The 27,408-nt window shown below is 41.4% G+C and overlaps 1 protein-coding gene across 4 annotated transcripts in view; it reads left to right on the top strand.

Moving 5' to 3' along the window:
* Positions 1-27,408, top strand: part of IARS1 (isoleucyl-tRNA synthetase 1) — an 81,621-nt gene that overhangs the window by 28,687 nt on the left and 25,526 nt on the right. For all 4 annotated transcript variants that reach the window (XM_082620210.1, XM_082620209.1, XM_082620208.1 and 1 more), the window contains exons 10-25: positions 1,530-1,625; positions 4,846-4,968; positions 5,489-5,580; positions 6,520-6,618; positions 8,993-9,119; positions 10,378-10,451; positions 10,831-11,025; positions 13,201-13,287; positions 14,976-15,059; positions 16,652-16,796; positions 18,414-18,534; positions 22,811-22,902; positions 23,678-23,755; positions 24,679-24,800; positions 25,246-25,348; positions 25,596-25,679. In XM_082620210.1, the coding sequence (XP_082476336.1) occupies positions 1,530-1,625; positions 4,846-4,968; positions 5,489-5,580; positions 6,520-6,618; positions 8,993-9,119; positions 10,378-10,451; positions 10,831-11,025; positions 13,201-13,287; positions 14,976-15,059; positions 16,652-16,796; positions 18,414-18,534; positions 22,811-22,902; positions 23,678-23,755; positions 24,679-24,800; positions 25,246-25,348; positions 25,596-25,679 (1,722 nt within the window). The remainder of the gene's footprint in view (positions 1-1,529; positions 1,626-4,845; positions 4,969-5,488; positions 5,581-6,519; positions 6,619-8,992; positions 9,120-10,377; positions 10,452-10,830; positions 11,026-13,200; positions 13,288-14,975; positions 15,060-16,651; positions 16,797-18,413; positions 18,535-22,810; positions 22,903-23,677; positions 23,756-24,678; positions 24,801-25,245; positions 25,349-25,595; positions 25,680-27,408) is intronic.

Below are 27,408 nucleotides of genomic sequence, written 5' to 3'. Positions count from 1 at the left end.
AGAATCTAAGGACAGTTCACCCCTCTCAGAAAATGCACATGGGCACAATAGATAGGAACTTTAGGTTAAATCAGAAGTCTGTCTGGAATATGCACTCAGTTCATACTGATCTAAGTTATTTAAGAACAACAACTATCCATTCAGTTAGCTTCCTGAAATTTCTAGAACGTTTGGTGAATTTTAGAAAGATGCTGCAAATTCTTTGAAGACAAAAATCATCTGGTGTATACCTAAAATCACATGTTCTGAAATATTAAGTGAGAGCTATGAGAGTGGATGCTGTCTTTGAAGGACAGCACTATAGCTCTCTGTGTGAATGCTGACACAGTTCAGCCTTGGCAGGGGAAGGATCTAAAACTGGACTTCGAGAGATAGGAATGCAGCAGGGTTCTTTGTTAGAAACCCTCTACAGTTAGAAACAGTGAGAAACTTTTGTATTCCCTGTTCTTACATCTGATTCTAAGAACCCACATATTATCTCTCCATGTTTAAACTATTGAAGACACACCTTTTAGCACCTATCATACCACACCAAAAATATTTCCAAGTGACTTGGGTTATAGCAATTAAAACTTCATAGTTATTTTTCAAGTTTAGTTTTAAGTGAATGCCAAAGAATTAAAGAGTTGTGATATAGTTGAAAATAAAATTGCGTTTGGAACCAGAAGACCTTCTTTCAGGTCGTTACTAGTTGTATGATTTGGGCAAACCATTTCATCTTTGTTCAGAGTTTGTTCATCTGTGAAATTCATATACAACCAGAATATTTTTAAAACATGAGACTGCTGAATCCTTTTTCACAGGATTATAGGATTAAATGTGAAAATAATTTCTGAAAGTACTTTTTGCAAAGGCAGGGAGGTAAGAAAGCAAAGGGTCAGTTTGGCTGAAACAAAGGGTATGTGAAAAGAAATATTAAGAGATAAAGGTAGAAGAAGTAGGTCTGTAGTGTTATGTGTATGAACCTGACTTTATTGTTGTTACAAAGAAAATCAAACCGAAAACATTTCCCTTCAGTGTTACAGTAGGTGAAGTACCTGTAACTAGAACTTGTAACTCAGCTCCCATCCCGATTCCTCCAAAGTTTGCCTTTTATTACTGAATAACCTGAGCTGGACTGAAAGGAAAAGGAGCAGCAAAGCATATGCAGTGATTGAAAATATACCAGGAAGCGAATCGTTAAGGAAGCACATCGTCTGAGATGTTTTCACGAAAAACTGCATTCTAGGGCAGGGGTGAGGTTGGAAGAACTGATGAAAAAGCACAGTTTTGTGGCGAAGGAAGTTAGAAATTTTTCTCTGCAAGTCTTCAATAATTATTTCCTTTATAAGTGATGACCTGTTATTCATGGGAGCGATGTATTGAATTAGCATGTTTCTTCCCAATCTGAATTATTCTATCTTTTCTATTTCTGAAAATAATTTTGCATGTTAAAAGATTTTTCAGGCTCTTACCAAAAACTGTTATTAAATTAATATTATGGTATGGTATTGTTTTATTCTTTAAACCTGATAACCTTTCTTTTCCAGTGTAAAGAGAATGGTGCTTTTACTGTGCTTGTTGACAACTATGTGAAGGAGGAAGAAGGCACTGGGGTTGTACACCAAGCTCCTTACTTTGGTGCTGTGAGTAGTATATGTCTTGCAAATGCATTTATGAGAAGTAAACGTCAGTGGCCACTGAGTCGTGTGTGTGTGTGTGTGTGTGTGTGTGTGTGTGTGTGTGTGACAGGGAGAGAGAAGAGAGATGTTTCTCACTGTTTTTCACACTATGGAGTTAACCTCTTTTCAGGCTCACTGCCCCCAGAGATAACCTTATAAAACTTGCATCTGTAATTCCTTTTCACCCTGAGCTGATTTTTGAAAATGGTGTGCTAAATCCTGAGTGTTGCTGGGCATTTAGTCTTTCTAAAAGGCATGCTGTGTTTTTATTCATTCACTGTTTACTTGCTATACACTTTGCCATTTATGATATGCAGTTCTGGGAGTTTTGACAAGGGCATAGAGTCATGCAGTCACCACAACCATCAAAACGCTGAAAGGTTCCATCACCTTTGTTGTGTTCTTGACCAAATAAATACTATATGATCAGAAGGGAGAATTTGACCTCTTTCCTCAAAGCTATGCAATGTGGTTAATTTTAAGTTTTTCCCAGAGTAGTTTTTCCAAAAATGTAATCCTTTTAATGTAATTTGTATATGAATAAAACAAGAGCATAGGGATTAAGGGCACACATTTAGAACCAGACCTCACCTTAGGTCACAGCTCTGCCACTAACAGGCCATCCCTGGGTAAGTAACTTAGTCTGTCTGGACTTCCTTTTCCTCCTCTGTGACATGGAATGATAGTACCTGCCCGTCGGTAACTACAGGGATTAAATGGAATCATCCATATAGAGCATTTAGCACAGTGCCTGACATTGTAAGAGTGTGTACAGTGACTACTGGGGGTGTAGCACCCACTGGGGACCTACAAATTCCTCTTGGCTTGATCATTTTGTCAGTGAGAGAGGCAGTGAAGCTAGTCTGTCTCCGATGGTCTTTTTTTTTTCATACTTAATCTCTGCAGGGACTTTTATTATGGAAGTCTTCAAACATGCAGAGAAGTAAAGAAAATATAATAATTTCCTATGTTCACGTTATCTATCCAGCTGCTTTAATTATTAATTTGGAATTTCTGTTATATCTGTCTTGTTCCCTGTCCCCTTCCCCAACACCTTTTTTATTTTGGCTGGAGGGTTTTGTAGCAAATCCTCAATATCATATCTTTCATCTGCAAATACTTCAGTATGCATCTCTGACTGATAAGGACTTTTTATTTTTTTTTATATTTTTTTTAATTTTTATTTTTTTTTTTTTTTGCGGTACGTGGGCCTCTCACTGTTGTGGCCTCTCCTGTTGCGGAGGACAGGCTCCGGACGCGCAGGCTCAGCGGCCATGGCTCACGGGCCCAGCCGCTCCGTGGCATGCGGGATCTTCCCAGACTGGGGCACGAACCCGTGTCCTCTGCATCGGCAGGCGGACTCTCAACCACTGCGCCACCAGGGAAGCCCAGGACTTTTATTTTTAACATAGCCACCATGTCATTATACCCAATAAAATTAACAATTGCTTAATATCACCTAATACCTGGTCAGTATTCAAATTAGATGGAAAGTAAGCATTCTTGATAATACTGTTTATTGAGTTTTAGGAATTAGTCAAAGTTCAGCTATTCATTATAATTTTAGGGTCAACTGGTGTCATTGTTCCACTGTTAATAAATAATGAAAAGGTAACTTCTTGGTGTGTATCTGTCCTGAATGCCAGGCAGGTTAATGTTATAGAAGATCAGATCTTTAAATTTCAGCCTTTAACCCCACTTGGTAGACGTTTTCCAGGAGACCTTCCATGTTGCGGCTTTGCCAGACAATGTGCCATGCGATCTCTCCACAGAGTCTGTGCACTTCTACATGACCATGTTGAACATCACCTGTTACTCTGGCTCCATTCAGGAATGCTGCTCTTAGCTAGTCGAATCGAGTAGGGCTGTTTGCTCTATACTAAATGGTTCAAATTGCTGGACTTTGGGGCTTGTCCTGTCTGTGTTGCTTACTGTTTTTTTTTCAGGGTCTTCCTTCATGGCCAGGCTGTCATTGCCCTTGGCTGTCATGTGCCACACGCACACGTCGCATCACACGAGACGGCCTCTCAGCATAGCGAGAGTTGAACATAGGCCCAGGTGGAACCATACTGGCTTTCCAGTTTATCTTGGAGTCAAACCAGGGTTTGGTTTTACTGTTTAGTCCAAGACAATCCCTTTAATTTTAGATTCAAACAGCATAGCACGGAGGTAAAGACCCTGGACTCTGGAGCCAGGCTGTTTGGTTCTGAACGTGAGCATTGCCACTTTGCAGCTGAGTTACTTCTTTGTGCCTCAGCTTCCTCATCCGTAAAATGGAGATACTTGCTGGTTTTTCTGAGGGGAACACATGATGAAAACCTAGTACATCTATCTGCCTTCCTCACAGGATCGTTGTAAAGGTTAAATGAACTAATGTAATGTAGTCAGATGTTCAGAGCACTGTTTGATATAGCACTTATGTGTTTGCCCTGATTATTGTTAACATTGCTCAAAATGTATTCCTGAAGCATTGTGGTGTACCCAGCCTGCCTGGGGCCCATGTTACTTATTTGTAAAGTGAATAGTTTAGGGTTTGTTTGTTTGTTTGTTTTATTATTTTTTTAAATTTATTTATTTATGCACGCCACACCACGCGGCTTGCGGGATCTTAGTTCGCCGACAAAGGATTGATCCCAGGCCCTGGCAGTGAAAGCGGCAAGTTCTAACCACTGGACCACCAGGGAATTCCCGTAAAATGAATAATTTGGATTTAGATCACTGTTGCCATCCTTTCAGGCATTCCTTGACAGGATGCAAATCCATATGCACATCAAGCATTGTGCAGTACTAAATGGTTCATGCTTTACACGTGTATGTTCTTCTGCTTTGTGCATACATGTATGTGTATACATGCTGCTGTTATAAATCAAATTTGATTTTGTTCTAATGTATTCATATGTGTCATCTTTCTTCTTACTTAGTGGATACTCAGCTATATTAGGGGTTTGTGAAGTAATGGCTGGGAAGACTGATCTAATCCCCTAACCCTGCTATAGGGCTCTGGATTCTCTGAATAATCCTTGAGTTAACTTCAGTTGAGAGGATAATGAAAGTTGGATACATTTATATGTCAGAATACTGAAAAATTCTCCTATAAATCTATTGCCTCTTATGCTCCTCTCCTGCCACACCCACACTTAACTGTTTTATTCTTCCCTTCTTCTACCTTTCTCCTTTTCCCCAGGATGACTATCGGGTCTGTATGGATTTCAACATCATTCAGAAAGACTCTGTCCCTGTTTGCCCTGTGGATGCTTCAGGCTGTTTCACAGGGGAAGTGGCAGATTTTGCAGGACAGTATGTGAAGGTCTGTATCTCTATGGCTTAGAAAGGTGTCAGTTTCATCGTACTTCTTTCATTAATCAGTTTTTTGTTAAACAGCTTCCATATGTGGGAATTTTTTTCCCCAGGCAGTAGATTTTGTTTTGTTTTGTTTGAGCACATAAAATCAGAAAAAATAGACATATTATCAGCTGCATTCCAAGGGTCTAGTATCTTCAGAGGAAGCATGCTGTAATTTCAAAGGTAGGAATCAGAAAAAGTGGGCTCTGGTTTGTGACTCCGGAAACAGCTTTGTGACCTTGGGGTAATCATTGCTGATTGAAAACTTCACTACCTTAAGTGGTCTGGAACGTACTTTAAAAGCACTTAAAGTTACACAGTGGCTGAAATGTGGACCAAGTATTTTTATAGTAGATTTGTTATTTGTGCCTTTTATTCATAGTAAAGGTATCAAAATAACAAAGTTTAGTAATATACTTAATTATATTGTATTACTAAGCATTGTAGGATATTTTAATGGCTAGATTTTAAATTTTTTTAAATAGGATGCTGACAAAAATATCATCAGGACCCTAAAGGAACAAGGTCGACTTCTTGTTGCCAGCACTTTCACCCACAGCTACCCTTTCTGCTGGAGGTGAGATGAAATGTAGCTCGAGCTTCAGCTTTGTGGATACATTTGATATGTGTGCCCATTCCATTAATTCATGGTTCCCATCTCATTTGTATCCTTTAGAGTTAGTGTTTGAAAACTTCATTCTTGTTTTAAGGGGAATTTTATGAATTCATATATATAGTTATTTCATTCCTTAGGTGTAAGAAACATAGGCATATACCAATATGTATTGTGTTGGGATCACAGTTCTCTAGGATGAGATATATCTCTAAAATTTTCAAATGGAATTTAGTGAGAAATATAATGTGCAATTTTTTTTTTTTTTTTTTTTTTTTTTGGCTGCATTGGGTCTTTGTTGCTGTGCATGGGCTCCTCATTGTGGTGGCTTCTCTCGTTGCGGAGCACGGGCTCTAGGCATGCAGGCTTCAGTAGTTGTGGTGCGTGGGCTCAGTAGTTGTGGCTCACGGGTTCTAGAGCACAGGCTCAGTAGTTGTGGCGCACGGGCTTAGTTACTCTGCAGCATGTGGGATCTTCCAGGACCAGGGATCGAACCCATGTCCCCTGCATCGGCAGGCGGATTCTTACCCACTGTGCCATCGGGGAAGTCCCTGTGATGCAAGTTTTAATATAACATCATCCTGTAAAGATGTGGGTGAAAATGGAATGTTCAATGGCATCACGTTTTGTTCCCGTGTTTCCTCTTTGCTGAGGTTGACATCATTTCTTAGTCAACTGTCACACAAGCAGAACTATATTTTTTCTTGTTCTCTTATTACCTTTCACCTTCTTGTGAAAGATGGAGGGAGATGACATAGACATTAGTATTTGCAATAGAAATAAATATCAGTAGAAGGCCTAATAGTTGGTGGTGATATCAGTAAGAAACTTAAGGTCAGTCTTACCCTTTGCCCCTGCATACCTCAGTCTGCCCAGCCACGTTCTGCATTTTTGCTTCCGCAGGTCAGACACTCCCCTCATTTACAAAGCAGTGCCTAGCTGGTTCGTTCGGGTGGAGCATATGGTAGACCAGCTGCTGAGGAACAATGACCTATGTTACTGGTGAGCAATAAGATGTGTGTCTTCATAATGTCCTTTGTCATGTAGTTAGTACTGGTTTATACTTCCCTCAAGTTATAGTAATTTTAAAAGCCATCCTTTATTGTATATTGTAATAATAGCTATTTTTCTGTTTATTCAGGAACACAAAATAATTTAAATAATATTATATAACAGAAGAAACAGCCCTCTTATGACAGGACATACAGGGGAACATTTTTCTTTTTTAAACCCAATGGAAATGAGAAGTTGCCATTTATTTGATTTAAAGAATGGAATGACTTTGGAAAACTGGCTGTACTCTCAGAGTCCATTAGCTTTAAATAATAGTCATTTTCAGGATATACATTTATTTTTGGATATACCTACAAAAGCCATTTACACTTACTACTTTTGACACTTGTTGAGTTCCTAAAATATGGCAATGTCTTGTGTACACTGGTTTCATGGATAAACACTTCAGGGACAGAAGCCTTTCTCTCCTCAGCTAATATCTAAACTGCAGAGAGGTGTTACAGTAGTTCCTCCATTTTTCCACAGGGGGTGTGTTCCAAGACCCCCAGTGGATGCCTGAAAACGCACATAGTACCAAACCCTGTACTGTATATACTGTGTTTTTCCTATACCTGCATACCTGTGATGAAGTTTAATTTATAAATTAAGCACGGTAAGAGAATATCCAAATTGCCAGCGTCATTGCTTTTGCCCTTTGGGGCCAATTTTTAAGTAAAAATAAGGGTTATTTCAACACAGGCACTGAGATAATCAACAGCTGATGTGGTAGCCGAGATGGCTGCTAAGTAACTAATGGGCGGGTAACATATACAGCCTGGATATGCTAGACAAAGGGATAGTTCAGTTCCCAGGCAGGACGGAGTGCAAGGGCTCAGCACTTCATCATGCCACCCAGAACAGCGTGCAGTTTAAAACTTATGAACTTTTTACTCCTGGAATTTTCCTTTTAATGTTTTTGGACCACAGTTGACTGTGGGTAACTGAAACCATGTAAAATGAAACCACAGATAAGGGGGGACTACTGTACTTCAACCTGTAGGTGCAAAAATGATACAAAACTAAATCTGTGTATTCCAGAAGAATGTTTTTCCCTGAGAGTTTTGAGGGTAATCACTATTTCTTACTTTCCCCAAGAATCCAACTTGACTTTAAGTTGTGTTCTCTGGGGAAGTAAGAAATAGTGCATTTGATTTTGGAAGAATGGGGAGAATCTCAGGGCAGTCAGAAAACTATAGCTTTCTATATTTCTTAGCAAAGTGAATTTCTCAAGAGCAAAATGTTTTTTTCATTTTTATACCTAAGAAGCTCTTTAGTTTCCTAGTGGAGCACTGAGTATAGAATATTCGCATGGCTGCCTCATTGGGGGTGGTGGTGAGAGGTGTGCAGGCCTATAAACTGACCTAGGATGGTAACTGCAGCACCTGAGAGGACGGAATGTTTTGGAGCCTAGGTGTGCCCTAACTCAGCCTTGAGCTTGGCAGCGTCTCCTACAAAGCTGAACCTTAAAGAATAAGGAGTCATTTACCAGTCAGAAGCTATAAGAGCCTTGGGTAGGGGGGTGGCTGAGGGAAGGAGGGTGGCAGGGTGGACGTTATCGAAGTGGAGGAATGTCATGGACAGAGGCAGTGAGGTAAGAAGCTGCATTCTAAGGAACTTGCCTTATTGCTAGAGCCTAAAGTGCAGTGGCAGGGGGACTGCAGGTGAGCCTGGAGAGGCAGCTTCTCACCAGCTACACATAACCCCGCCTATTCAGACTCTTACTTTGTAGGTAAGAGCCCTTGCTAATGAGTTTCAGTAAAAGCGCTATTGTACGGATGACCTGAAGACTAGATCTAAGTAAGATCAGGCTAGCTGTCGTCATGGTGATTGGTTAAAGGATTGTGGCAGTCCTGCAGCTGGAGAGCAGGACAGGAAAGCTTGTGTGCTGTGGGGTTTCATATTACAGAGCATCTTCCTGGGATGGATTCATAGCAGAAACAGTCTCTGTGGGTCTTCTGGTGCTGTCCATTTGGAAGACATTCTCCTAGGAGTGAGCTCAGCATTTCCAGAATGTTAGGTTCACAATGGCTTATGCAGATCTAATTTACAAACTTACTTACTAATGTTTTTGGGGGTTTTTTTTCTGCAATACGCGGGCTTCTCACTGTTGTGACCTCTCCCGCTGCAGAGCACAGGCTCCAGACGCGCAGGCCCAGCAGCCATGGCTCACGGGCCCAGCCGCTCCGCGGCATGTGGCATCTTCCCGGACCGGGGCACGAACCTGTGTCCCCTGCATCGGCAGGCGGACTCCCAACCACTGCGCCACCAGGGAAGCCCTTACTAATGTTTTTATGTGATTGGTTATCTGATCTGTTTATTGCAGGGTCCCAGAGTTTGTGCGAGAAAAGCGATTTGGAAATTGGCTGAAAGATGCACGTGACTGGGCCATTTCCAGAAACAGATACTGGGGCACTCCTATCCCACTGTGGGTCAGCGATGACTTCGAGGAGGTGAGGCAGGGCCGTGTCTACTTGTGTTGATTTTTGCTAAAGCGCTTCATTCATGCATCTCAGTATGGGGTAAAAGCGTATGGTTTCTTTTTTTCTTTGCCCCTTTCTTATTGCATCAGTTTTTTTTGCTTTGTTCCTTCCTAGAATCATGACATAAATAAGAATATGTTTTTAAGATTTTCATTTATTTTTACTTTAATTAAATATAGTTTTAAATTTCCCTCTGTGTAAAAGTGAAAAATATAATTTGTATTTTTCTTGGGAAACTCCTCACATTGTTTACCTTGTGTAAACTCTTTTTCTCCTTTTGAGTTTCTGATGAACAGAACAGAGACTCCACCCGCTGCACTAAGTCACAGCGTATTAAAACGGCCTTATAGTGATAAAAAAGGATGACTTAAAAAACTTACCAAAGCATTGCAGACCTTTAATTTAAAATCAAATTTGTGTGTGTGTGTGTGTGTGTGTGTCTCTGAATAAATACATACATAGGTATATAGATGTATTCCCTCTGTCTAATGCTGACAGCATTAGAACAGTCATGAGCAGCAGCAGCAGCCCAGGGACCTCAGTAAATCTCCAGTAGGGACCTGAAAGGCAACAGTGAAGTAGCTGAATCAGAGGACTTTTCAGGACTGAGCAGGAAGGGCAGAGAAAGAGGCTGTGGGTATTCATTAGGTAGTAGATGACCTCTGGGTGTGAACCCACAGCAGCTCCTGCTGGTGCAGCCCGGCTACACGGCCCCTGTTAGATGACTCACCCTGTTCTGAATGCCCCTGCTGGGCCCAGATCCCAGCCTCCTTACATGAGTATAATCCTAATGTCTTGCAATCTGACTATTTGGTCCAGTTCATGCACAATAAATTAGTTCCAGCTTTGACTTGAGAAGATTTCAGATTAAAGAGTCAAGTTCAAGTGCCAGGAACAAACTAAGATGCCTTAGAGGAACAGTCTAGGCATTTCACTTATGCTAGTTATTTTTGGCAGAGATTTGGACACAGTAGACCCTCAAGAAATACTCGTTGAGATGATGGCTGTGAAATTCTCTCCTTGTAGGGAATCCCTCTGATATAGGGGTAGATAGCAAAGAAGTGAAGTCTGCTCACCAATTCAGACAGTGACCTATAGTCTTTCATGAGGTAAGCCACCTTGATGATAACTCATGAAGGTCAAAGGTTTCTAAACCTAAACATGAATGTTACATAAACTAACTCTGTTTGATCTTTGGCTCTGAGGCCTTTTAACTTTGTTTTGACAGGTGGTGTGTGTTGGGTCAATGGCAGAACTGGAAGAACTGTCAGGAGCAAAGATCTCAGATCTCCACAGAGAGAGGTCAGTTTCTGAATGTTTGATTCACTTCAGTTCAGTATCAGGCTAGGTAGCCTGTCTAGACATGGTCTCTGTATCAGATCACAGAGCTACATGTAGAAATCAAACACTAGTTTGCTGAATTACTTCGTTGTTGATGATTCATGTCATATTGAGGAAAGGTGGCCTCTTGTCCTTGAGTTAGATGTCAGGAGACTTTGGTATATAACCTTCCAGACGGAGCCCTGATGGTGCTCTCTGAAAGCCTGTGATAACTGCCGATATTTCTGTTTGCAGATGCATATGAAAGAGCTGTGACGGCATTGTGTTTCCTCTTGGCAATTAAACTGTAATTTCTGTTTTGCTTAAAATTAATAGAAGTGGCTACTTCTTTGTTTACTAGCATTGACCATCTGACCATTCCTTCACGCTGTGGGAAGGGATTGTTGCATCGCATCTCTGAAGTGTTTGACTGTTGGTTCGAGAGTGGCAGCATGCCCTATGCTCAAATTCATTATCCATTTGAAAACAAGAGGGAGTTTGAGGATGCATTTCCTGCAGATTTCATTGGTGAAGGCATTGACCAAACCAGAGGATGGTATGTTTCTTGTTCTTTAAAGCGTTTTTATTTATTTATTTATCTATCTATCTATCTATCTATCTATCTATTTATTTATTTATTTATGGCTGCATTGGGTCTTTGTTGCTGCGCGTAGTCTTTCTCTAGTTGCAGCGAGCGGGGACTATTTGTTGCGGTGCGCAGGCTTCTCATTGCGAGGGCTTCTCTTGTTGCAGAGCATGGGCTCTGGGCACGCGGGCTTCAGTAGTTGTGACGCACGGGCTTAGTTGCTCAGCAGCATGTGAGATCTTCCTGGGGCCAGGGATCGAACCTGTGTCCCCCGCATTGGCAGGCGGATTCTTAACCACTGTGCCACCAGGGAAGTCCCTCTTTAAAGTGTTTTATTGATTTGATTTAACAGGTATTTTACTGAGCATTTAGCATTTATCAGCTGGGTGCTGGGGAGATCGTGTCAAACAAGACAGGCTTGGGCTTCCCTGGTGGAGCAGTGGTTGAGAGTCCGCCTGCCGATGCAGGGGACACGGGTTTGTTCCCAGGTCCGGGAAGATCCCACATGCCGCGGAGCAGCTAGGCCCGTGAGCCATGGCCGCTGAGCCTGCATGTCCGGAGCCTGTGCTCCGCAGGGAGTGGCCACAACAGTGAGAGGCCTGCGTACCGAAAAAAAAAAAACAAAAAACAGACAGGCTCTGCTCCTGCCCTCTGCCCCTCACCACTAAATATACCATAAAAGTGTCTTTTGAGCAGGAACCTCACACTATATTAGGGCTGTAGGTTTAGAGTTTGAATTGTTTGTTTCACATTTTGGAATACAGAGATTTTGGTGTATGGAAAGGTTAAGTGATACAAAACAATGTGTCCTTAGTTTGTTTACTTCAAATCATTTACACAAGTGTTTAGTGGGCATTTACATACAAGATACTGGAGTGGGTGCTACAAATTGGAGGGTTAGTTGAAAATGTACTAAGATGTTAAGGCTAGCCTCATAACATTCTAAAAAATCCAGGTTTAAAATTTTTTAAAAAGAAAAAAGAAACATGGTGGGGAGGACTTTGGCATTGATTTTATCTGATGCCTTATCTAAAGCAGTACTCTCATCCTCTTAATTAGAAAAAGATGAATTACCTTCTCTTCATGCATGAGCTTGGCTGACCCAGGTTCTAATTATACTTTCATTAGTAATGTTTCTGCAGGAGTGTTTAAAGAATGTTGGTGTCATTTTCTGTCTTTACAACTTGTAGTCATCACAAACTGGTGGAATTCCATCCTTAATGTTCTTAATGTTTTCAGCTTCCAATCCATTTTTCTATAGAAACAGCTACCATGTACAAACTCCTGTTCTTAGGGAGGGCCAGATGACTCACCAGTAAGTTGTTTCTCTGAGGAGTTGCCATGTCTGGCAACTGTTAAAAGCCCTCACGTGGGTCCCCACGTGCACATTGCCTCCCTCGCCTTCTGTCAGGTATGGGCTGCCTCTCATAGGAACCAGGGTCCTCCTGACCTGTCTGATTTCCGTCCTCATTAGTTGTGTCTGGTGATGTTCTTGGGATGCAAGATCAGGTCGGAGATGACACAAGTGCATTACTTACTGGGACAGCTTACATGGATGTGATAGAGTTCTTTTAGGGAACAGTCTAGCTAGCATATAAACATGCATGATATCTGATAGAATAAAAACATTTTCTATGTTCATATAGACTAGCTTTTAACTTTTGGATGAGAGTGCTTATTTCATCTTTTGTCATCAGACTATCCCATAGGACCTTGTGCTAAAGGCAACACATCTCTGGATTTCCAGCCTGGCATTTCGGGGAGGTCCTGAGAGGCCACCCAGTGCTGCCCTGCTCTGCCTTGTGACTGTCCAACTAGCTTCCCAAGGAAGATGATAGTACTGTCCCCAGCAGGGGGTCAGTACCTCACTCCAGGGCTTTATTTGCTTTAAATAAAGTTCATTTTATTTTTTCTAGTGAGAAGCTCTAATATGACTGGTCTGCAGTGGGCCCTGTGCCTAATTTTTCAGCACTCCCCAGATGATTCTGATGTATCCAGGATCAAGAACCATTGCTTTGTGATTATCAAGAAGTGTAACTTACCTAAAATAGAAATTCAGTCCAATAAGTAAACGTAGTTTTTTTTCCTATGCTTGAATTCCTTTTCTTATTTTATTGAACTCTTTGTTTGTGGGTTTTTTTCCAGGTTTTACACCCTGTTGGTGCTGGCCACAGCTCTCTTTGGACGGCCGCCATTCAAAAATGTGATTGTGAATGGGCTCGTCCTGGCAAGGCAGGTGCACTCCTTTGTGTAATAATGAGTTGCAGTTCCTGATCTCCTTTATTCTTTCAGCGTGTTCTGGTTGGATCTAACGATTCTTTGGGAATAGAGAAATTCAGGAATGCCCCAGCTCTGTTCCTATTCTCTTCCTTCCTTCTGCCTTTATACTTCTTCCTGCTCTCCCTTTTCCTCCAACTCCTGTCTTGTGCTCTTCTCAACCTGTATCATTCTGTCTCTTCGTATTCCTCTGTCTTAGGAGAAGGACTGCATTAAGAGCTAAGCCTAATGGAGGAGGACACAGGCGAGGACATGTGTCCCATGATACTACTAGTGATAAAATAACGTTTGTCATTTAGAATTTTATAAAGTACTTTTGCTTATAGCTCTTATTAAATCTGTACACTGGTCCTTTAATATAAATTTTTGTTGTCCTGTTTTTAATATATGAGGAAGCTATCGGTTCTAGAGGCTTATTATAGAGGAGTCTTATTTTTTCCTTCTACTGCCTCTAGTCATTAAAAGTAAAAACAAATAAAAAGAAGAAAATAAAATTTTTATACCTAGATACCTTGCTTCATGTGCTGTTCAAGGTGGGGGATGACACCTGGCACTGTACCAGGCTCTGTTTTGAGCATTTACACATCTTCACTCATTTATCCCCAGAACTATTTGAAATGGGTCCTTTCATTGTCCATTTTGACATTTGAGGAATTTGAAGTGCAGAAAAATTAAGGTCTTTCAAGCAAAAGAGTGTGAAATTCTAGTTCTATATCCAGGCAGTCTGGCTCTATAGTCTGTACTTTTTTTTTTAATTGAAAATCTTACTGAATTATAGTTGTAAAAATTAATAGAGACCCCTCGTGTGCTTTGCCTGGTTCCCCCAATGGTCACGTTTTTGAAACTGTAGCACATTGTCACAATCAGGATGTTGATTGAATCCACCAGTCTTATTTAGATTTCCCCAGTTTTACTCATTTGCTATTGCATGCAATATTATCTCATATATGGGTTCCTGTATCCAGCAGCAGAGTCAAGATACTTGGCCTGTTTCAACATCACAGGATGCCTCTGTTGCCCTTTTATAACCATACCCAGCCCACCCCTTCACACCCCTCCCACCTCAGCCTTCAATCCTAATCCCCATCCCCTGGCAACCACTAATCTATTCCCCATCTCTGTAATTTTGTCATTTCAAGTATGTTATATAAATGGATTCATATCATATATAACCTTTTGTGATTGGCTTTTTTTGCTTACTGTAATTCCCTGGAGATACCTCAGGTGGTTTTATGGATCCATAGTTCTCTCTCATTGCTGAACAGTGTTCCATGGTGACCCACAGCTTGACCTTTCACCTGCTGAAAGACATTGAGGTTGTTCCCAGTGTTTGCTGACTATGAATAAAGCTGTGAACTTTCTAAGGTTTTGTGTGAATATAAGTTTTCGTTTCTCTGGGATAAATGCCAAGGCTGTGTGTTTTTCGCTGTTACACTCTGGCATCTTCTGCTGCCATTTATCCCGAAACTTCTCCATTGACTCGCTACAGTATTCAAAAAGAAGCTTAAACAACCTATTGTTGTGCCTTAGTAGTAGCTTGTGTCCCATTTGCACTTATGTATTCCAATTTGTAGATAATCTGTAACCATATATAAACTGTGATGTTGACTTACTTAATTGGTGTTTCCCTTCTGTTTTTCAAGTGATGGCCAAAAAATGAGCAAACGCAAAAAGAATTATCCAGATCCACTTTCAATCATTCATAAATATGGTGCTGATGCCCTCAGGTACAAACCAGTGCTCTGCCTTGTGTGTATTTGTCATTTCTTATTAAGCATCTTACATTCTGTTAATCATGTTTTCAGTGATATTAATCATTCTATTAATTTGGTTTATAATTAGCTTTTTTAAAAAAATGCACATCTGTTACGTGGAGAATTACATTGGTATGGTGTTGAGTTTAAACCCCCAAGGTGGTTTTCTAAATAGTAAAAATGTTTCTATATCTATAGGTCTTTTGGAAGAGGAGGCTCTGTGTTGGATTTTATTAAGCAGCACAAGTACTCCCAGGCTATTTGCTGGTGCCTTTGCCTCATTCCTTCTGTAGGTTCCCTGTCTTATTGATATTAGAATTCTCTTATATCATTTATTTCAATTTTACACTTACTCCTCAAATAGCCATATGAGGTACAATTTATACTAGAGCAAATAAAAATACTGAAAAGGGGCTTCCCTGGTGGTGCAGTGGTTGAGAGTCCGCCTGCCGATGCAGGGGACACGGGTTCGTGCCCCGGTCCGGGAAGATCCCACATGCCGCAGAGCGGCTGAGCCCGTGAGCCATGGCCGTTGAGCCTGCGCGTCCGGAGCCTGTGCTCCGCAACGGGAGAGGCCACAACAGTGAGAGGCCCACATACCGCAAAAAAAAAAAAAAAAAAAAACTGAAAAGTTTTTAGAGAAATGTGAGATACTGCTTGAAATAGTCACAGTCATAAACGTTGAGTGCTCAGGTTAAAAGGCACCAAAGAGGGCTTCCCTGGTGGCGCAGTGGTTGAGAGTCCGCCTGCCGATGCAGAGGACACGAATTCTTGCCCCGGTCCGGGAAGATCCCACATGCTGCGGAGCGGCTGGGCCCGTGAGCCATGGCCGCTGACCCTGCGCGTCCGGAGCCTGTGCTCCGAAACGGGAGAGGCCACAACAGTGAGAGGCCCGCGTACCGCAAAAAAAAAATTAAAAATAAAAAAATAAAAATAAAAGGCACCAAAGAGATCTTATTCAGCATCCTCCTGTTACAAACACAGAGACCCACACCCACGGGCTGTGGGCAAGCACGTTCACAGTTGCCATGTTGCCCAGGAGCAGTTAGTGGGGTGTCCTGCAACCCCCAGTTATCTGTTAGACTCACTTTGGCATAGCTGACAACTTGGGCCTCTTAATTCTTTGTGTTCAAGGCTGTCCTGTAGGATGTTTAACAACATCCCTGGTCTCTGCCCCCTGAGTCCCTCTGTGCTGGCAGAGCACATGTGGCTGTTGCTTGTGAATCCCTGATGCCTGCACATATGTCCTGGAAGGAGGGCCTGGCTTCTTCCTCTTAGTGTTGCCATACTGCCTGAGGCCTGTGCTGGGACCAGCCCAGGGCATGCTTCTAGGTTAGTTCAGTGCCATATTTTGGTGTGGCACTTTTGGTCTCCCCTTTATAATTTGCTAGGTCTCTTACACAAAATAAGAATTTTGTCAGTTTTAAATTGACTGTTAGAAGCATATTTATAATTCCCCACTTTTGTAGAAAAAGGGCTGATTTGGGTATTGCCCCGTCAACATGTCAGTAATATTTGGTTTACTGTGTACATCCCTTTTCCATGTAATTTTTCTCCTCTTCCAGATTATACCTGATTAACTCCCCTGTGGTGAGAGCAGAAAACCTCCGCTTTAAGGAGGAGGGTGTTCGAGATGTCCTGAAGGATGTGCTGCTACCTTGGTACAATGCCTATCGCTTCTTCATCCAGAACGTCCTGAGGCTACAGAAGGTGTGGGTTGCAGTGCTGTGGGGTAGGGTCTGCCCCACGGAGCTGGGTTGAGCTGGGTTTGCGAAAGATGGTCAGGGGTCAGCTGTGAAGCAGAGCTCCATGGGAGACAGGAGCTAACAGGCCTCGTGGGTGGGGGCTCAGAGCCACTGGGGAGGCCATAGATGAAAGTGTGACAGGTGTCTGGGGTCCATGCTGGGCCAAGAGCACAGGACCGGAACTTCACCATTTGGATAGATGCTCACCTCTGCAAGACACAGAAGCCTCACCTGTTGAAGAAGAGTTGCATTGGATATTCATTTAGCCAGCCAAATTGGTACTGGGGACTTAGTGATTGGGGAGCCAGTAAAGAGTCAGCTACTATCAGAGTGAGTGCCTAGTAAAGGCTGCTGCAGGTGGGTGGTCAGGGAAGGCCACTTGATGAGTGCATTTGAGCTGAGACTCTGAAAGTGAGAGAAGTTCTCATTGGGTTGCTGGGATGAAAAATAGTGGTTCTGATATATAAGAAAGTGCCTCAGAGCAGTTACCTGCTGGCCTGGGAGGCATCCTCTGAGAAGCCCCTTCCCTTGCCCCTACTAACTGCTCTCAGGCCAGCAGGCTTCATTGCACATGTGCCTGTGCATGCTTCCTAGACTCCGTTGGGGTCAGGGCTCAGGTACCACTCATCTTTTTATCTCCAACACCTTAAAAGTAGAATTCCTTAGTAAACTACTTTTGACTAAACATGTGATATTATTCCTTCCTGAGAAACTGGTTGGAGAGCTGAACTTTAAGCATTGCATTCCAGCAGGCTGGTCACTCACTTTTTGCTGCCTCTGGCTCATCTCAGTCTGCTAATGAACCCTCCCAAGAAGAACAAGGTCTTTGGGAACAACACCCCTAGTTTTCCTATCTTTTGGATCCCACCACCTCTCAGGCCAGCAGTGCTAAAGTGGGTCTACTTTGCAGGCCTCTGCTGGTGTGGGATTCAGGAACACAGGCTGGGTCAAACCATTCATAGTTGGGGCTCATCTGGGCATGGCAGAAAGATGCAGGCTCCAGCATCAGAGCAAGAGTCAGCATGGTCACTGCCTTGCCATCCTGATGGTGATGCCGTTGAATAGGGACAGGTAAAGTAGGCCTTCAGGATTGAGGAGGATTTGCAAAGGAAAAAGCAGGGGTGGAATAGAGCATTCTGGGTAAAATAAGTAACTTAAGCAAAGACATTAATTCCTAGTACTCATTTTCAACTTACAGGCAGTTGTCCAGTCCTAGCCAGTTTTGCTGTCCCTCCTTCCTCAGATTTAAAGTAACTAAACCGCCTACTTAACGAAAAGATGTTGGAATATTTCTTAATTCGTAGTTACTCTTTGGTGCATAGGAATCATTTTTTCCTAAATTCTCTTTAGTTCACTCAAAAATGTAATTCATTAATTGAGGACTTAATGTTCCAAGTTTAGAGTTTACTTGGAAAATATTGCTAAGAATCAGAAATTTAGATTGCCAACAGGGTCTGGGTTTTTGTGGTGTTTTTTTTATTTGTTTGGGTACTTCTTTCAGTTTAAATAATTTAAAAAATTCATTTCTCTACAGTAGTTTCCCCCAGGCATGCAGAATGTTTCAATAATTGTCCCTTCCTAGGAGGAAGAAATGGAATTCCTTTACAACGAGAACATGGTTAAAGAAAGTACCAACATCACAGACCGGTGGGTCCTGTCCTTTATGCAGTCGCTCGTTGGGTTCTTCGAGACTGAAATGGCAGGTGTGTCTCTCTTGGGCCTTCTCCCAGGAATAAGGAGTCTTCTCTTTATAATTGTCCTTTTGATATTTAACTGTTTTTCTTTATAAACATAGAGGACATTTTTTTTTTGAAGTATAGTTGATTTACAATGTTGCGTTAGTTTTTGGTGTACAGCACGGTGATTCAGAAATATAAATGTGTATATATATTTTTTCATATTCTTTTCCACTGTAGGTTATTATATGATATTGAATATAGTTCCCTGTGCTATACAGTAGGACCTTGTTGTTTATTTTATTTATAGTAGTTTGCATCTGTTAATCCCAAATTCCTAATTTATCCTTCCCCCACCCCCTTTCCCCTATGGTAACCATAAGTTGGTTTTTTTTTTATGTCTGTGAGTCTATTTCTGTTTTGTAAATAAGTGCATTTGTATCATATTTTAGATTCAACATATAAGTGATATTATATGGTATTTGTCTTTCTCTTTCTGACTTACTTCACTTAGTATGGTAATCTCTAGGTCCATCCATGTTGCTGCAAATGGCATTATTCTTTTTTCTGGCTGAGTGGTATTCCATTGTGTATGTATACGGGTGTGTGTGTGTGTACGTACCATATTTTCTTTATTCATCTGTCAGTGGCCATTTAGATTGCTTCCATGTCTTAGCTATTGTAAATAGTGCTGCAGTGAACATTGGGGTGCCTGTATCTTTTCAAGTTCTCCCCAGGTATATGCCCAGGAGTGGGGTTGCTGGATCATAGGGCAACTCTTATCTCAGTTTTTTAAGGAACCTCCATACTGTTTTCCATAGTGGCTGCACCAGTTTACATTCCCACCAACAGTGTAGGGGAGGGTTCCCTTTTCTCTACATCCTCTCCAACATTTTTTATTTGTAGACTTTTTAATGATGGCCATTCTGACTGGTGTGAGTGATACCTCATTGTAATTTTGATTTTCATTTCTCTAATAATTAGCGATGTTGAGCATCTTTTCATGTGCCTCTTGGCCATCTGTATGTCTTCTTTGGAAAACTGTCTGTTTAGGTTTTCTGCCCATTTTTTGATTGGGTTGTTTTTTTGGTATTGAGTTGTATGACCTCTTTACATATTTTGGAAATTAAGCCCTATCAGCCGCATTGTTTGCGAATATTTTCTCCTAGTCCATAGGTTGTCATTTCATTTTGTTTATAGTTTCCTTTGCTGTGCAAAAGCTTACGTTTGATTAGGTCCTATTTGTTTATTTTTGCTTTTATTTCTATTGCCTTGGGAGACTGACCTAAGAAAACATTGGTATGATTTATGTCAGAGAATGTTTTGCCTATGTTCTCTTCTAGGAGTTTTACGGTGTCATGTCTTATAAGTCTTTAAGCCATTTTGATTTTATTTTTGTGTATGGTGTGAAGGGGTGTTCTAATTTCATTGATTTACATGTGGCTGTCCAGCTTTCCCAACACTACTTGCTGAAGAGATTGTCTTTTCTCCATTGTATATTCTTGCTTCCTTTGTGGAAGATTAATTGACTGTAGGTGTGTGGGTTTATTTCTGGGCTCTCTAAACCTAGAGGAAATTTTATAGAAATTTTGAGAGATACAGAACAATAGATAAATAAATATTTCTCTTTACTTCTCAAATATAATTTTAAGGCTTGTTAGTTGTAGAAATGTGTTGTTCCAAGGCATTAGAGATTGTCTCGGGGGGATGTCTAGTGACCTCACCCCTCCACAGATACCACACAGGCCCATGGAATCACAGGCTTCAGTAGTGGATGCCCATGAGTTCAAAACCCAACTGCACCACTTGTTCCCTGGGGGAAACGTTGCCTAATCTATGAGCCTCAATTTCTTTCTCCGAAAAATGCCTGGTAAGAGTTAATATAAGGCTCAGATGGAGATTATGTACATACAGTAGCTGGCAGATAATAGGTACTTAATAAGTAGTAGTTGTTATTAATATGTTTTAAATTTATTTTTAGGTCTACTTTATTAAATAAGTAGTCCCTGTTCAGCCTGGAAAAATTAGGAAATACAGAAAAACAATAATGAAGTTGACATTTCCCCACTTTTCTCTTACCTAACAACAACGAATTTGGTTTTAGACAGAGGTTGGAAAAGTAGGTTATGTTGGTTTCCTAGAAGTTGGAGATGGAACAACCATAAGTCAAGGTGAGAAATTCCAGAAACTGTTAACCTGGATACCTGAGATGGGTCTGATAAAGTCTGTGGGCAGGGGAGAAAATATGGCATCCCTGTGTGCACCCTTGTGACATAAACCAGCCTCCCCCAGCGTCCTGTGGTTGCCAGGTTCTGTTGTTCAGGTACTGCACTCCAGTGGATTCGAGAGGCCAGAGCAATCTGGTTCATACAGGGTTCTTCCATTCCTCAGCTGGTACATAGCTCTTTGTGGAATAGTTGGTGCCTCTGTACTTGGCACAATAGGATGGTTAGTCCAGGAAATTTTGAATGTTTTATCAGTCATCCTGAAGGACTACACCCACTCTATTAAACATATGTAATAAGGGTCATATGACTGTCAAACTATTGGACAGATTGACATAAGTGAAGATGGAAATGAGTGTGCAAAGCAGACATCGGCACTTGGGTTCTCACCACACTCCCTGGGATACCTACTCATAGCTGTGTCCAGTTTTCCCTCCTGAGTGATATAAATGAATGGGATTGTTGCCTGGGGGCCCTTGCCATCTTTAGACAGCAACGGCTGTGACCTGAGAATGTATATCTTGGCTGGGACCTGGTCTCCCTGGGAACTAAAGGTTTGGCAGCAGTTGTGCACACAGCCGAGTGGTAAGGGCCAGGTGCAGGAGGCTAGGTGGTGCACGTTGAACCGATGAGGGGGGCTCCAGACCCAGAGTGCCCAGTGCAGTTCCCACTCCACCAACCTGTCAGCTTTGTGCCCTTGCCTCCCTCATCAAAATAGAATTCTGAGAACTAAATAGGTAGCATCGTTGAAGAGTCTGCAGTTGGTATTAGTGATTTCAGTGGTAGCTGCTGCTCCCTTTTATTATATATGGGCTTTGTTTACCTTATAAGAGTTGCAACTCTTGAACAGTCTAGCTTCCTCGAAGGTGAAAAGTGTAGTGAACCCTAGAAATAACTTAGATGGGCCTCTGTCTTTACAGAACAGGCCTCTGATCACAAAAATTGCCTCTCTAGAAATGTACGACCAGCGAGTGCCTCTGGCCTGGGGTCCAGGTGTTGGTCTAGCAGCACCTCAGTGCTAGTCTTTTTGAACTGCAACAGAGAGCAGCTCTGCCCTTGGCAACTTAACCACTGTGTTAGCTTAGACTAGGAACCTCATTAACAGTCACTGAACTCTTAATATAAATTGTGGTGTGTTTTTATGATTTTTGGTCTTACTCTCCTTGTTTTTGGTGTTTGTTTTTGTGCAACAGAGAGTATCAGTTAAAGGGGAGATGAATGGCAAAAATCCTGAAGATAAGTCTGGGCCTCAAACAAAGTTGGCTAGACGCCCTTAACTTCCTGCTTGCCCTCTGAGTTCCTCAGGGGAGCCTTCAAATTTTTCTGATTCTTCAAGGTTCTTCTCTCCGTCCAATACCTCTTTTAGCTTTCTTTCCTTGACTATCTTAACCTTTAGAAACCCTGTTCTATTTTATGCACAGCCCCTGCCTGAGTTTCTCAGTGGCAGCACTGCTGACAGTTTGAGCTGGGTCATTCTCTGTGGTGGAGGCTGGCCTGTGCATTGTAGGTTGTTGAGCAGCATCCCTGGAGTCCACCCACCAGATGCCAAGAGTGCCCACCTCCCCAGTTGGACAACCAGCATGTCTCTCTAGACATGGTCAGTGTCTCCTGCAGAGCAGAATTGCTCTGGTTGAGAAGCCCTTCCCTATGCTCTGCCTCTTAGGATCTAATTAGAGCTTTTTATGTGTCTGTCTTAGTTGAGGTCAAGGTAGCACAGTGGAAGAAGTCAGGCTTTTGTGGTACTACCACCTGATACAGTTCCAGATAAATGGTGCCTCATGGAGTCATCTGGCGGGCAGCCTCGGCCCCTCAGCCACACATACGGGGTTTCCTGTTTTCTCACTGACACTGGGAGTTTGCGTGTAGCTCACAGGGTGGTTCGTGCATGCCCCTAGACACCTGGACAGCTATACAGTACGTCCTCAGTTTTGATTGTTTCGCTTTGGTACTTCTGCCTCCTTAACAGGTGTGACAGCCCTTGGATAGCAGGGGCTGCTTGCTCTTTCTTATATCCAGCCCTGTCCTAAGCACCCAAGATGCTTATGTGTTCTCATTGCCTGATCGGTTGTTACTTTTAGCTTACAGACTCTATACTGTGGTTCCTCGCCTGGTCAAGTTTGTGGACATTCTGACTAATTGGTATGTCAGGATGAACCGTAGAAGACTAAAGGTAAGTGCAGGCTGCTGTTGGGAAGAGCAGAAAGTGTAGGAAGTATGAGAGTTGAGGAAAAATGCGAACAGCTAAAAGGAAAAAGCATTTTCAAATGCTCTGACTTTTTTAAGCTATCTTTTTCCTTTTAATTGCATATTAACTGTATTGCCATTTGATGGATGGGGGAACGCATAAGTTTAGAAGACATCTTGCATATTTTCAAAACACAATTATGGACCTTCATATTAGAGGGAAAGTCTCAGGCCAAACAGGACTGTACTGAGCAGACCTCTTAAAATCTGAAATAAATTCATGCAGATATTTTGCAGATGTTTTTAGGTAGAGCTGTGATATTGAGAGGGACACCTCCTCACTTCTACCTCTAGAGGGACAGTTACCTTATTGACAAGACTCGTCCTTAAGCCTCTTGGGGATTATAGGGTGAGTGAAGCATGGATCCTGTCCCAGGACTTAAGCTGTACATAAGCAACAATGGTAGAAAACAAGGAGTGAGGGATGCCCAGACCACTGTCCATCAGTACTGCCTTCAAATGTGTTAATGATAAAATCCCGCAACAAAACAATAATTTTGTTTTTGTTAAATTATATCACATACACATGTACATGTATGTGTGTATATGTACATATATCTAGAAGGACATACACTAAAATGTTTAAAGTAGTTATCTCTGGGTAACTTAATTATGGTTGAGTTTTCCCCTTTTTATTATCTTTTTTTTCTTACAATGAACTATTGGTTTTAACAGTTTAATGTGTGTGTTTTATTCACTAGGGTGAAAACGGGATAGAGGATTGTGTTATGGCTCTGGAGACCCTGTTTAGTGTTCTGCTTTCTCTGTGCAGACTTATGGTAAGGTGCTAGCCCTGTGGGCTGCTTGTGGTGCCTGGTTGCTGCACTGTCCTCCGTCTGTATCTATTCTGTATTTGTTCCACTAAAAATAGAAATAGAAGTGCTAAAATAACCTAAATTTCTAGTTTCTTTTCAGAAATCTCGTTAGCTTATGTATGTCAAATAAGGGCTAAAAAACATTAGCTTTAAAAGCTGGATTCTTTCTTTTCACCCCTGGCAGTACATTTCAGGTCAAGGTCCTTGCATCTAGACTCAAGAGCGACATACCTCATCTTAATGTAGATTCCTGTAATTGTCTGTGAGTAGTGGGGAACTTCTTGAACTAATAGCTAACCAAACAAAAATATATTGCGAACAGTATTTTACTTGTGACATGTTCCTATCAATTGAAATATTAATTAAATGATATACAAGTAAAAATTCCAGTTTTAATTTCCTGTATCTTATTTCTGCTATTCCAGTTTAATATTATAAGGCTTCTATTTATTTTCTAAACGTACATGGAATGAAAACTTGCTTTGTACCAGGTCCCCTGCCTGGTGTCTCATGTCTGACCTCATTCCCCTTCATCCTGTGAAGCAGGTGGTGTTTCCCCAGTTTACAGAGGTTTAGAGACATTCATTCCTCTGCATGTTGACTTGACTGGCATGTGGTCAGGGACTCCTGTTTTTATTATAGACATCCTCAAGAATGTTTTAGGCACTTCTGGCTGTAGTCCTGCTGCTGTGTTTCATGAGTGTCTAGCTCACCAAGTTCAAAATGAGGTCATTTCTCTTTCATAGGGCATGTTTTGTAACCTCATGTTCATTTCTGTGCATATTACCATATCATTTCTCTAAAATGTTTATGTAGTTGCTTCTCACTCTGAGATCAGTTAATGATGGCTACGTATGAATGACCCGATGTCTTCTGTCCTTACACAGGCCCCCTATACCCCTTTTCTTACTGAATTGATGTACCAGAATCTGAAGACACTGATTGACCCTGTTTCTGTCCGGGACAAGGACACATTGAGTATCCACTACCTCATGCTGCCCCATGTTCGGTAAGAATCAAATATACATAAGCCTCTCCTGGGCTAGGGGAAGGAGAGTTGCCAGAGATGCACTCAAGTGGGGCCCCCAGCTCCCTGCCCCAGCCCCTCCATGCCCTGCCTCCCCCCTGAGCTGCTCCTCAGGCTACAGAATGGATAGGAGGGATGCTTACTGTGGAATCCCCTGTAGAGCTGTGGCAGGTAGGGGTGGGTAGGCCTGTTGGGATCCCTTTGGGGAGCTGCTAGGCACTAAGCAGCAGGCTCATGCTTGCTGCCTGCTTCTCAGTGTGTGCCCCAAAGGCAGGCATGTGCTGTCCTTCCCAAGGGCCTCCCCGGGAAGCCCAGCTACACCATCACATCTCTAGCCTGACCCTCTTCCTCACTTAAGCATACCTGTTCTTTGGAATTTTCTCCTTTTGAATCTAATCTCTTTCAAATCCCTACCTCCACCAACCAGAGAGGAATTGATTGACAAGAAAACCGAGAGTGCGGTATCTAGAATGCAGTCTGTGATTGAACTCGGGCGAGTGATTCGAGACCGCAAGACTATTCCGATAAAGGTTTGAGACTTTATTTCTGTTTTGCATTGCACATACCTAGATAATTATGTTTTGGAGTATTTTCTTAATATAAAGAGCTGCCAGCAATGGTGTAAATTTCTTTTCTGCAATAACGGTGTGAATGACTTAGTACTAGTTATGCCTGCTTAGTCTGGAGCTTGAGATTCAGATAAAACATTTAACATTCATTTTTCTGCAGTTTATAGGACTGGATGCTTATGAACTTTCCCTTCCATTTTCTTTCTAGTATCCTTTGAAAGAAATTGTAGTTATTCATCAGGATCCAGAAGCTCTTAATGAAATTAAGTCATTGGAGAAGTATATCATTGAGGTAAGACAGTTGGTTTGTTTGATTTGGTCGAAACAGACTTCTTACCTTGGGAAGATTATTTTGGTTAGTACTCTTTAGTCAGCTACACTTTGAGTGTATCATTTGTCCTTTTCCTTATTATATCAGTATATACATAAATTTAACCATCCATGGAATTTTACACTTTGCTTTTAGATTCATCATGACTTTTTACAATGTAATTGTAATTCTTTAACAGTGATTTTCAACGTCCATGAATTTTTCACCTTTGTTGGATCATTTATCCTTTCATCCACTTCTCTTCCCCAAAGTACTTTTTGATAACTAACACCAAAAAAATCTTTGTTCCTTCAGATTATACAAGTATCAAGTAAACACACACTGGTTGTAAATAAGCACTAGCATCGAGTAGAAAGTAGGTCTCCTCTTACCCTGGCCACTCCCTGGTGTCTCATCACCCACTTGTTCACTAGGTTATCTCCTGCTGGGTTGTTCCTAGCATTTTACATACGTGTACACAACATTTGTACATACATATACACACATGCACACATCATTGGTTTTATTTGTGAATAGAGAGGATCATATATGTAGTTTTTAACTTATTTTTTTTTTCACTTTATAGTATTTCTTAAATAGCATCCCATGTTAAAACATGAGAGATCTAATTTATTCTTTTTGTTCACCTCCTGACTGCATCATAATTTAATTACTCTTATATTGTTGGAAATTTAGGTTTCTGATTACAGACAAAAGGGGTGTGTGTGTGTGTGTGTGTGTGTGTGTGTGTGTACGTACATGCAAATATGTCACAGTATGGATGTTGGATAGGTTCCTAGAAGTGGAGTTTTGGGGTCAGAAGTTTAAACTGTCATGTCAGTTATCCTCCCAAAAGGCTTTTACCCTGTGATGTTTTAAAAAGAAATATATTTCAAATTTCATTTTTATTCCTTTCACAGGTAGTATTTAAATCTTTATGATAGAAAATAATTAATTTCTATATTTGGTTTTGAATTGCTTGAGGATTCCAGACAAATATTAGAAACCAAGGAGTTTATAACTGTTTAGAAACTTAGAGTTTATAACTAAAGAGCTATAAACTCTATAATTAATGCTTAAGATATGGATAAAAATAGAATTATTTAAATAGAATAGCTTAATCACTCTGAGAGCAAATAATATAATAATGTATAATAGCAAAACCAGAAATTTCCCTATAATTTGCTTCAGTTGACAGTTCCATGATATCTCATTTTCATATTTCCTACTGTGCAATCACCATTTCCTGCTACGTTAGTAATCCTTAACTAACTAGTATGATGGAGACGTGAAATGTTAAGATTTTTTCCAAAAAATATTTATTTATTTATTTATTTATTTATTTGGCTGCATCAGGTCTTAGTTGCGGCACACGGGATCTTCAGCGTGGCATGCAGGATCTTTTGTTGCGGTGTGTGGGCTCTTCGTTGGGGCACGCAGGCTTCTCTCTAGTCGTGGTGCACAGGCCTAGTTGCCCCGCAGCATGTGGGATCTTAGTTCCCCAACCAGGGGTTGAACCCACGTCCCCTGCATTGGAAGGCAGATTCTTAACCAGTGGACCACCAGTGAAGTCCCGAAACGTTTTGATTAACTGATTCTTCTGGTTAATTGATAGTTAGATTTGTGGTGCTTTGAAATTTCTTGAGCAAAGGTTACCCTTAAACATGAAGTCCATATTTCTAATGCTACAGTCCTTGTTAGTTGCGTTAGG

The sequence above is a fragment of the Mesoplodon mirus genome (assembly GCF_964341445.2).
Source record: "Mesoplodon mirus genome assembly, chromosome: 1".
NCBI lineage: Eukaryota > Metazoa > Chordata > Mammalia > Artiodactyla > Ziphiidae > Mesoplodon > Mesoplodon mirus.
The sequence above is the reverse complement of the archived record's forward strand: the minus strand, read 5'-3'. Positions and strand labels throughout refer to the sequence as shown.